A 12,104-nucleotide genomic window follows, 5' to 3' on the forward strand; every position below is an offset into this window, starting at 1 on the left:
ACCCTGGACAACAAGAGCAAAACTCCATCTCAAAAAAATACATATATATAAAAAATAATTACCCAGGCCTGCTGGTGTGCACCTGTAGTCCCAGCAGCTACTCAGGAGGCTGGGGCAGGAGGATTGCTTAAGCCTGGGAGGTCAAGGCTGCAGTGAGCTGAGATCATGCCACTGTATTTCAGCCAGAGTGATAGAGTGAAACCCTTTCCTGAAGAAAAAAAAGGAGAGAAAAAGAGACAGGGAAAAAATATATATATGTGTGTGTGTGCGTGTGTGTGTGTGTGCACATGCACGCGCACGCACTTATCTTGAAAGGACTGAAAGGAAAACTCACTAAAACATTAATGCTTGTTGTCTTGGGGAGGGAGACTGAAAGGAGACAGATTATGAGTGATTTTAAATTGTTTTAGTACATTCATATATTTTGATAATCATCATCAGTTAGTTCCATTAGCAGAGGAAGTAAGTAACACACATGTATTTTCTTTTTTTTCTTTCTTTTTTTTTTTTTTCTGAGAGAGTCTCGCCCTGTCACCCAGGCTGGAGTGCTGTGGCACAATCTTGGCTCACTGCAACCTCTGACTCCCGGGTTCAAGCTATTCTCCTGCTTCAGCCTGGGACAACAGGCGCGCGCCACCATGCCCAGCTAATGTTTTATAGCTTTAGTAGAGACAGGGTTTCACCATGTTGGCCAGGCTGATCTTGAACTCCTGACCTCGTGATCTGCCTGCATCAGCCTCCCAAAGTGCTGGGATTACAGGCATGAGCCATCGTACCTGGCCCACACACATGTGTTTTCTTTTTATCATTTGCTAGAGAGGCCTAACTTCTTATTTATTTATTTGAGACGGAGTGTCTCCCTGTTGCCCAGGCTGTAGTGCAGTGGCACAATCTGGGCTCACTGCAACCTCCGCCTCCCGGGTTCAAGAGATTCTTTTGCCTCAGCCTCCTAAGTAGCTGGGATTACAGGCATGCGCCACCACACCCAGCTAAATTTGTATTTTCAGTAGAGACAGGGTTGCACCAAGTTGGTCAGGTTGGTCTTGAACTCCTGACCTCAGGTGATCCGCCTGCCTCGGCCTCCCAAACTGCTGGTATTACAGGCGTGAGCCACCGCACCTGTCCCAAGAGGCCTAACTTCTATCAGACCTTGCAAGAAGTAACTAAAGTAATTACAGAAAATTTCTCTGGGCATTTTGATGGATCACTTCTAAATGTTGCCACATTGCTGAAAAGTTTAGTAGCATTAATGCTGGTTTGTGTTTTGTTTGTTTTTTGAGACGGAGTTTTGCTCTTATTGCCCAAGCTGCCATGCAATGGTGCAATCTCGGCTCACTGCAACCTCAGCTCACTTCAACCTCCACCTCTCAGATTCAAGTGATTCTCCTGCCTCAGCCTCCCAAGTAACTGGGATTATAAGCATGCACCACCACGCCCAGCTAATTTTTGGGTTTTTTTTGTATTTTTGTATTTTTAGTAGAGATGGGGTTTGATCCCAAGCCAGCCTTGGGTCACACAGGCCGTCTGCCCAGGCTAGAATCCCCTGGTTAGCACTGGCTACCCTACAGGATGGGGAAGTGGAAATTATGTATTGAATATCCTCTCAGAGCCAAGCCCTTTCACAGGGTAATTGTACTGCATTTTAGCTTCACGACAAGGTACAGATTGATTGGTTGTCCATTTTACAAGTGGGGAAAATGAGCCTCCCCGTTGCTTGTAAAAAGTAGGCTCAGCCTGGCGAGGTGGCTCACGCCTGTAATCCCAGCACTTTGGGAGGCCAAGGCGGGCAGATCACTTGAGGTCAGGAGTTTGAGACTAGCCTGGCTAACATGGTGAAACCCTGTCTCTACTAAAAATACAAGAAAATTAGCCAGGCGTGATGGCATGTGCCTGTAGTTCCAGCTACTCGAGGGCTTGAGGCAGGAGAATTGCTTAAACCTGGGAGGTGGGGGTTGCAGTGAGCCAAGATTGCGCCGTTGCAGTCCAGCCTAGACTACAAGAGTGAAACTCTCGTCTCCAAAAAAAAAAAAAAGTAGGCCGGGCACAGTGGCTCACACCTGTAATCCCAGCACTTTGGGAGGCCAAAGTGGGCAGATCACCTGAGGTTAGGAGTTTGAGACCAGCCTGGCCAACATGGTGAAACCCCGTCTCTACTAAAAATACAAAAAAAAATCAGCCCAGTGTGATGGTATGCACCTGTAGTTCCAGCTACTCGGGAGGTTAAGGCAGAATTGCTTGAACCTTGGAGGCGGAGGTTGCAGTGAACCAAGATCACACCATTGCACTCCAGCCTAGGCTACAAGAGCAAAACTCCATCTCAGAAAAAAAAAAAAGTAGGCTCAAGATTGAAAACCTCAGACCTCTGGCTCTCAGTTGCGTTCCTTCCATGAAACTGGGGACTGAGCCAGGGCTGCCCTGCCAGTGTGACCGCGGCCTGGACACAGCCACCATCCACAAGCCCACCTGCTGCTTCTGCTTTCCAGATGGACGACGAGGACTCCATCCTGCCCCGGAAGCTTCAGGTGGCCCTGGAACGCATTCTGGAACAGAGGAACGAACTGGCCTGTGAGCAGGACGAAGGGCCCCTGGAAGGCAGGCACGGTAAGCGTTCAGCCACCTCCCATGCCTCCCTCCCTAACACTCTCAGGGTCAGGGAACAAATGGGCAGTGCCCTCCCTTCCTCTTGGTCCTGGGCCAAGTAGGAACATGGGTGAGGGAGACATAAGGAGAGAAACCCCGGCCTCATTTTCTTTGTCTGGATTTTATTCTCACTATGAATTGTGGGAAAGATTTTCCCACCTCCCCCATTTTGGCCCTAAAGTACCTGTTTAAAAGGGGTGTGTGGAAATTATCTGGGCATGGTGGCACATGCCTGTGGTCCCAGCTACTCGGGAGGCTGAGGTAGGAGGATCCCTTGAGCCCAGGAGGTTGAGGCTGCCGTGAGCCATACCACTGCACTCCAGCCTGGGCAACAGAGTGAGACCCCATCTCAAAAAAGTCAAAAATTAAAAACTGTGGCTAGGCGTGGTTGCTCACACCTATAATCCTAGCACGCTGGGGGGCCAAGACAAGTGGATCATCTGAAGTCAGGAGTTCAAGACCAGCCTGGCCAACATGGTGAAACCACGTGTCTACTGAAAATATAAAAATTAGTTAGAAGTAGTGACAAATGCCTATAATCCTAGCTACTTGGGAGGCTGAGGCAGGAGAATCGCTTGATCCCAGGAGGAAGAGGTTGCAATGGGTTGAGATCATACCAGTGCACTCCAGCCTGCGTGACAGAGCAAAACTTTTTTAAAAATTTAAAATTAGGCCAGGTGAGGTGGCTCACGCCTGTAATCCTAGCACTTTGGGAGGCTGGGGTGGGCAGATCACAAGGTCAGGAGATTGAGAACATCCTGGCCAACATGGTGAAATCCCATCTCTACTAAAAATACAAAAAAATTAGCTGGGTGTGGTGGCGCACGCCTGTAGTCCCAGCTACTCGGGAGGCTGAGGTAGGAGAATTGCTTGAACCCAGGAGGTGGAGACTGCCATGAGCCGAGATCATGCCACTGCACTGCAGTCTGGGAGACAGTGCGAGACTCCATCTCAAAAAAAAAAAAAAGAAAAAGTTTTTTAATTGAAAAAATTTAGTGGAGGTCGGGCGCGGTGGGAGGCCAAGGCAGGAGGATCACCTGAGGTCGAGAGTTCCAGATCAGCCTGGCCAACGTGAAGAAACCCCGTCTCTAAAAAATTAATTGGGGAAAGAAATGTCTTAATAACCTAAGGTAACCTTCCTTCTGGGTAATCACAGTTTCCCTCGAGGGAACTAGCAGTTACTGTATTTTGATTACTAATTGGCTTGTCTTAAGGGCTGTGGCCCGGCCTGTCTGCCCTCACTGTTCCTCCCCTTACTCAGGTCCAGAGTCCAGTCCCTTGAATGAGGTGGTGTCTGAAGCCTTTGTCCGCTTCTTCGTGGAGATCGTGGGACACTACTCCTTGTTCCTGACATCGGGCGAGCGCGAGGAGAGAACCCTGCAGCGGGATGCCTTCCGCAAAGCTGTCTCCTCCAAGAGTCTCCGCCGCTTCCTAGAGGTCTTCATGGAGACTCAGATGTTTCGAGGCTTCATCCAGGAGCGGGAGCTGCGTCGGCAGGATGCCAAAGGTTAGGGGCGTCTTCTCTGTTGGCGCCGAGTCAGCTAGAGGTGCCCATATTCCAGGTGGCTGATGAGCAGGGAGAAAGATCACAGGGCAAGGGCACAGACAGGACAGTGTCCCCATCTCCCCCGGAGAGCTTGCAGGCATGCCCTGACTGAGCTGGTGGAAAGGCCCCCTCCCCTGCCTTCTCTGTTCCCTCTGCTGGCCTCTCCCAGAACCGCACTCCAGTGTCTATGGCAAGGACTCCTTCTATCAAATTCTTTCCAAATTGGTGAAATTCTCAGGCTGGGCGCAGTGGGTGACTCACACCTGTAATCCCAGCACTTTGGGAGGCCGAGGTATGCGGATCACTGAGGTCAGGAGTTTGAGACCAGCTTGGACAACATGGCACAACCCCTTATCTACAAAAAATATTTTAAAAAATTAGACCGGCATGGTGGTGTGCACCTGTGGTCCCAGCTACTCGGAGGCTGAGGCGGGAGGATCAGTTGAGCCTGGGAGGTGGAGGTTGCAATAAGCCGAGATCATGTCACTGCACTCCAGCCTGGTTGGGAGAGTGAGACTGCATCTCAAAAAAAAAAGAAAAACTGATTGGAGAGTATGAGTTACAGGAGGCACCTGCCAAAGGAGTGTTTTAAATATTAATAGATCTTCCAGATACACTTAAATATCTCTTTACCGATCACTTGGTAAGAGAGGTGGGAGACACACAAGCTTAAAAACTACCTGGAGGCAGGGCATGGTGGCTCACACCTGTAATCCCAGCACTTTAGGAGGGCCGAGGTGGGCAGGTCACGAGGTTAGGAGTTCGAGACCAGCCTGACCAACATGGTGAAACCCCATCTCTACTAAAAATACAACAATTAGCCAGGCATGGTGGCGCACACCTATAATTCTAGCTACTCAGGAGGTTGAGGCAGGAGAATCACTTGAACCCAGGAGGCAGAGGTTGCAGTGAGCCGAGATTGTGCCATTGTATTCCAGCCTGGAAGACAAGAGTGAAACTCCATCTCCGGAAAAAAAAAAAACCTACCTGGAAAAGGCTAGGTGCAGTGGCGTGCGCTTGTAATCCCAGCACTTTGGGAGTCCTAGGCAGGCAGATCATCTCAGGTCAGGAGTTCAAGACCAACCTGGCCAACTTGGTAAAAGCCTGTCTCTACTAAAAATACAAAAATGCCAGGTCTGGTGGCAGACGCTTGTAATCCCAGCTACTCAGGAGGCTGAGGCAGGAGAATCACTTGAACCCAGGAGGCAGAGCTTGCAGAGAGTCGCGATCCAGCCATTACACTCCAGCCTGGGCAACACAGCTAAACTCTGTCTCCAAAAAAGAGGCCGGCGCAGTGGCTCATGCCTGTAATCCCAGCACTTTGGGAGACTGAAGCAGGTGGATCACCTGAAGTCAGGAGTTTAAGACCAGCCTGACCAACATGGTAAAACTCTGTCTCTACTCAAAATACAAAAAAAATTAGCTGGGCATTGTGGCAGGTAACTGTAATCCCAGCTATTTAGGAGGCTGAGTCAGGAGAATCGCTTGAACCCAGGAGATGGAGGTTGCACTACATTCTGGGTAACAAGAGCAAAACTCAAAAAAAAAAAAAAAAATCCTGGAAAGAACCCTCTGTCCATGAAAGATCAGTCAGCAGTGAAGACAGAGTGCCTGAACCTCAGACCCTAGGGGTCTGAGAAGCTGCCTAGGAGATGGCCTGTCCAGCCATCCTCCCTCCACAGAGGGACTCCGGGAAAACTAAGCCACCTAGCCAGGGCCCTCTTATGGGAGAATACAGGGAAATGGGAGTGCACAGGCGCTCCTCCTGAGCCAGATCAGTCCGGTTCATCTTTAAAACCGCCTGCCTGGCACAGTGAAGATGCTTGGAAGGCGTTTGTTGAATAAAAATAGGATTTCATCTATGAGGTGACTTTACAGCCTTCCAAAGCCAGTTACTGCACAGGTGGGGCAACGATAAGGCAGTCAAACCCTTATACACCTCCTGATTCATAGCATGTGTACGGGAGCAGCTTACTCTCAGGAAGAAGGTTTCTGTTTCCTCTGGTAGGGAGGAAATGGACACGTTTAGACATGCAAAGACCAAGACCTAAAATGGCTGAGATTTCTCTGGTTAACAGGTCTGTTTGAGGTCCGAGCCCAAGAGTATCTGGAAACCCTCCCCAGTGGAGAGCACAGCGGCGTCAATAAGTTCCTGAAGGGACTAGGTAAGGCCCCGGGCTCCGGGTCCCCAGCCTTCGTGCCTCTGAGCTGACTGTCACATGAGCCAGTTCCCTCCACTGGAGCCAGCGCCCTGAATAACACAGAGCCCTACGGCCTGCCCTGGGCAGATGCCACGGGCACTTTAACTCCCGGTTCTCATCTGTCCCCAGAGAGGAAACAAAGGAAGCAGTGCCCCCAGCACCCCCTTTTTCTGGGCCCCTGGGCTTTCTTGCTGTCTTCTTTCTCCATGATCTACACTCAAAACCTCAGTGGAACTGAGCCAAGGGAGCATGGCAGGAACCCGACAAGGATGTCTGGCAACAAAGACTCGCACTCGTGTCCAAAATTTCCCTGGAAAGTAGAAATGTGAGACTTAACAGGACTGCAGTTTAATCAGTAAAGAGGCCCTGACAGGGAAAGGGAGGATGAAGAAGACAACAGGAAAACAGGACAGAGGCCCCAGTAGGGAAGCGTCTGCGGCAGTGAGGCCCTCCCACAGGGCCTGCAAGGGGTGCCATGTCTGTGCCTCCTGCAGGACAGAGGGCTGCCTGGAAGAGGAGTGTTTTAAATATACACACATTGTTGTGCACTTTCTCTTCCCTTGGCTCCTGAGGGATGTGTTGATTCGGTGCTTCTTTTACTACCACAGCAGAAGCCAGCCCTCCTCAACAGCTCTGATGGTCTTCCCTTCAAACCCCCCAAGTCTGAGGAAGACCCCAGGGGAATCTCTGGAAGAACAACCCCCCAGAGCAAGGGATGAGGCTCCCAGGGGCGGCACGGGGGCCCCGTTACCCACACCACTTCTGGGTGAAAAGGGCAAGACTGATGTCACCGTCCTTTGCCTTGTGAAATGTTCTCATTTTCTTTCTTTTAGGCAATAAAATGAAATTTCTCCACAAGAAATAACTCTCAGCTCAACCTCAAGGGAAAACTTCCTCCTTGTGCGGCCACATGCTTTAAAAACAGTTCCTGGTGGCCTTTCTGCAAGGCTGGGTCCCAGGTTGTCTCGGTGCCGAACTGGAGGCCACGGTGGCTTCCGGCCGAGGATGGGCTCTCCCTGGGACGAGGGCCTGGGAGCCGCTGGGAGGACAGCCCTGGAAAGGGAGCCTGAGACCAGGCGTGTCGCCGACATGCAAATGGATTGTTTTGGTGGTTGGGTTTTTTTATCTTAGATATTAAAAGTAAGATAAACGTGTGGATTGTCTGTTTATTATGCCAAGGCCAGGAGGAGCCTGTCCTGCCGCGTGTTCCCCTCCTTCGTCCCATCGCCGCTCAGCAGTAAGGCCAAGAGGAGCGGTGATGGGCAACAGAAATGAGGTGCTCCGACTAGGTGCCGTGGCTCACACCTGTAATTCCAGCACTTTGGGAGGCCAAGGCAGGTGGATCACCTGAGGTCAGGAGTTTGAGACCAGCCTGGCCAACATGGCAAAACCCCATCTCTATGAAAAATACAACATCAGCCAGGCATGGTAGCACATGCCTGCAATCCCTACTCGGGAGGCTGAGGCAGGAGAATCACTTGAACCCTGGAGGTGAAGGTTGTGGTGAGATTGTGCCATTGCACTCCGGCCTGGACAACAAGAGCGAAACTCCGTCTCAGGAAAAAAAAAAAAAATGAGGTGCTTCTCCGAGCAGGACTGAGGACACACGAGGACTAAAAGGGGAGCAGGCGGGGCCGGTGCCTCGGGTTCAGGGCGCCAGGTCTGCTGGTGAAAGGCTGGGCCCTGGTCCTGGACTGGAAGCTGGGGAGGAGTGGTAGGGGATGGGGGCTGTAAACAGATATGACTTCCCAGACACACTGCTCCTCCAGAAGGGTCAGTGATGCCACCTGGTGGCCGAGGCCATGGACATCTCTCTTCCCAAATGGACCTGACTTCCTGACTGCCTTTTTCTCTTAGAAGCTATGAAACTGTCCACTGCCTGAGTAGTCCCTGGCTTTTAGAGGCACACACAAAAAGAGGAAGTCTGGGCCTGGCGTAATCCCACACTTTGTGTAATCCCCCACTTTGGGAGACCAAGGTGGGTGGATCACGGCGTCAGGAGTTCGAGACCAGCCTGGCCAAGATGGTGAAACCCCATCTCTACTAAAAATACAAAAATTAGGCCGGGCGTGGTGGCTCACACCTGTAATCCAAGCACTTTGGAGGCCAAGGAGGGCAGATCACCTGAGGTCGAGAGTTCAAGACCAGCCTGATCAACATGGTGAAACCCCGTCTTTTTAAAAAAGAAAAAATTTAAAAAAAAAATACAAAAATTAGCCGGGCTTGGTGGTGGGTGCCTGTAATCCCAGCTGCTCGGAAGGCTGAGGCAGAAGAATTGCTTAAACCCAGGAGGTGGAGGTTTCAATGAGCCAAGATTGGGCCACCGCACTCCAGCCTGGGCTACAGAGCGAGACTCCATCTAAAAAAAAAAAAAAGGAAGTCTGTTAGCTGTTCTTGGGGTCCTCAAGTTTATGATACTGCCTACAGCCCACCTTCTGACACATCGCCATGACTCCGGCCCCATTCCCATCTCGTTCCAGGGCCCAGGGCAGCGTTCATGCAACAGTGGAGCTGCACTGCGTGCACACGTGGGGGACTTTTGCGGCTGATGGTAACAAGACGGGGGGTGAGAACGCTGGGGCAGCATCATTAGCCTTGTGCAGCCAGAGGCAGCTTGAGTCCTCTGGACCAGAAGCAGGAAGAGCGCGGAGAAGGCCGAAACCTCAGGGCGACCCAAGAGCTGTCCTGCAGCTGGGACGGTGGGGGGCAGGAAGAGCCCCGCATGCAGCACAGGCAGGTTCTCAGAGCAGGCGTCAGGGCCATCACCCTGCCAACTACTGCCCGAAGCCCTCAGCAGTGACCCGCACAGAAACACAAAAGGGAGGGGCGCCAACCTCAGCAATGACCTGGGGGGAGCCCCGTTCTGCCTGGCAAGGGTCTCAACCTTTAGGGAGTGGGAGGAGGGGGCCTTCAGAGAATAAACAGAAACAAGAGGAATTGAGGGGAGGTGACCTCTCATCCTTCCTCTTAGCTGGAGTTATGGACCACTCCTCCCCTCCAAGTTCTACCCAGGCTTTGGTGTGTCCATTGGGTTATCAGGGGCGAGGATCCACAGTTTACATCAAATTCTCAAAGATGCCCCCAGAATGGTAGAAACCAGGCTGTGCGTAAAAATTAACCTGGCTGGCAGGGCGCGGTGGCTCACACCTGTAATCCCAGCACTTTGGGAGGCCAAGGTGGATGGATCACCTGAGGTCAGGAGTTCAAGACCAGCCTGGCCAACATGGCAAAACCCCATCTCTACTAAAAATCAAAAAAAAAAAAAAAAAAAATTAGCCGGGTGTGGTGGTGCACACCTGTAATCCCAGCTACTTGGAAGGCTAGGGCAGAAGAATCACTCGAACTTGGGAGGCGAAGGTTGCAGTGAGCCGAGATCATCCACTGCACTTCAGCCTGGACAACAGAGCAAGACTCCTTCTCAAAAAAAAATAAAAGCAAAAACCTGGCTGGGTGTGTGTGGATGGGGACTGGGGGATGTCTGAATGAGAATCCCTGAATCCTTGAGTGTGGGGGCTCAGAAATATGTATGTAACAAGCTCCTCACACTAGTCAGCTTTATTAATAGTCTACATATTTTTATATTGCCCAGAAAGGATCACTTTTTGGAATAACTTCCTTTTTTAACTTATTTAACATTATATTATTTACTTAATAACTTCAAGTGAATAAATACACATCTTTATAAACATTCCTAATGACTGTATAACATTGCATTTTGTGGGGATACTAAAAGCTATGAGTTCATCAGTCTTTGGCTCCTTATGCATGCAGGACATTTCCCATTTTTAACATCATAACATTGAAAAAAGCATCTTTGTACAAGTATCTTAACACACTTCCCCCATCTTCATTTTCATGTTTGCTTAAAGTAAAATATACATACTTTAAAAATACACATACAGGGCCAGGAGCAGTGGCTCACACCTGTAATCCCAGCACTTTGGGAGGCAGAGGCGGGCAGATCACGAGGTCAAGAGATCGAGACCAGCCTGGCCAACATGATGAAACCCTGTCTCTACTAATAATACAAAAATTAGCTGGGCGTGGTGGCGGGCGCCTGTGATCCCAACAACTTGGGAGGCTGAGGCAGGAGAATTGCTTGAACCTGGGAGGTAGAGGTTGCAGTGAGCCGAGACTGCACCATTGCACTCCATCCTGGGCAACAAGAGCAAAACTCCGTCTCAAAAATAAAAATAAAAATTTGTTTTACTTTTTGAGACAGTGTCACACTCTGTCACCTAGACCGGAGTGCAGTGGGGCAATAGTTCCCCCAAATGCCTGCATTTACAGTACGTCTTAGGTAGCTCATTTCCTCAGGTGACTGACAGCCTCTCTTATAGGCAAATTCTCCCTTTAGTTTCACTGACAGAGAGTGATCTCAGAGCTAAGTTTTGGAAACAACTCTTCAGTCCCCCATGTCCTAAATTTAGCATTACCTAAGAGCTTCTAAAGGGCTTCGAATAATAAAAACATCACGCCTATAAGGCCGAGGCGGGTGGATCCCCTGAGGTCAGGAGTTCAAGAACAGCCTGGCCAACATGGAGAAATCCCATCTCTACTAAAAATACAAAAATTAGCTGGGCGTGGTGGCAGATGCCTGTAATCCCACCTACTCGGGAAACTGAGACAGGAGAATTGCTTAAACCCAGGAGGTGGAAGTTGCAGCGAGCCAAGATCGCACCATTGAACTCCAGCCTGTGTGACAGAGCAAGACTCCATCTCAAAAAGAAAAAAAAAAAGAAAACCAAATACCACGTTTCTGCTTATCAGTGGGAGCTAAATGATGAGAACACATGGATACAAAGAGGAGAACACCACACACTGGTGCCTACTTGAGACTAGAGGGATGGAAGGAGAGAGATGATCAGAAAAAAATCACTATTGGGTACTAAGCTTAGTACCTGGATGATGATGATGAAATGATCTGTACAATGAATCCCTGTGACACGAATTTACTTTTTTTGAGGCAGAGTCTCACTCTGTTGCCCAGGCTGGAGTGCAGTGGAGTAACTGCAGCTCACTGCAACCTCCACCTCCTGGGTTCAAGAGATTCTCCTACCTCAGCCTCCCCAGTAGCTGGGACCACAGGCGCCTGCCATCACACCCCGGCTAAGTTTTATATTTTTAGTAGGGATGGGGTTTCACCATGTTGGCCAGAATGGTCTCAAACTCCTGACTTCAGGTGATCTGCCCACCTCGGCTTCCCAAAGTGCTGGGATTTCAGGCATGAGCCACCTCGTCCAGCCATGAGTTCACTTACATAACAAACCTGCACATGTATCCCGAACCTAAAATCAAAATTAAAAAAAAAAGAAAGTAAAAGGCAAGTGAGCAGGCCATGTACCTGCTGGCACCTATTAAGGCCAATTAGCTTCAGTCCGTGCTCGTACAGTGACCACACCCGGCCCTCACCCAGCGCCAAGCTGGAGTTCAGCAGCCCGACCTCTGACTGCTTTCTGGCGTTAACAGATGCTGGCAGCAGGCCAGAGAGCAAACCGTCTGACCTTTGATCAGCCTTGGGCTCCTTACCGGTCCCTCTTGCTCTCCTCGTCTTCTGCCCATCACCGCTTCCCAGCCCAGGATAATCCTAAAAGACCACGCAGTTAAGGGCCAATACTGGAACCTCATAACAGGTTGTCCCTCCTGCTATAGAGCTAATTCCAGTACCTTTCACCCTGCCACCATCCCCTACCCTCGCCCCAGGGAATGTGGACCCG

At 50.3% G+C, this 12,104-nt stretch overlaps 1 protein-coding gene across 2 annotated transcripts in view; it reads left to right on the forward strand.

Moving 5' to 3' along the window:
* Positions 1-7,541, forward strand: part of DENND2A (DENN domain containing 2A) — a 112,329-nt gene extending 104,788 nt beyond the window's left edge. For both annotated transcript variants that reach the window (XM_064372864.1, XM_012447566.2), the window contains 4 exons: positions 2,484-2,601; positions 3,902-4,147; positions 6,265-6,351; positions 7,221-7,541. In XM_064372864.1, coding sequence (XP_064228934.1) covers positions 2,484-2,601; positions 3,902-4,147; positions 6,265-6,351; positions 7,221-7,252 — 483 coding nt within the window. In that variant the 3' untranslated portion in view covers positions 7,253-7,541. The remainder of the gene's footprint in view (positions 1-2,483; positions 2,602-3,901; positions 4,148-6,264; positions 6,352-7,220) is intronic.
* The last annotated feature ends 4,563 nt before the right edge of the window (positions 7,542-12,104 follow it).

The sequence above is a fragment of the Aotus nancymaae genome, unplaced genomic scaffold (genome assembly GCF_030222135.1).
Source record: "Aotus nancymaae isolate 86718 unplaced genomic scaffold, 86718_ANA_hifiasm-v0.15.2.pri h1tg000002l, whole genome shotgun sequence".
NCBI classification, from domain to species: Eukaryota; Metazoa; Chordata; class Mammalia; order Primates; family Aotidae; genus Aotus; species Aotus nancymaae.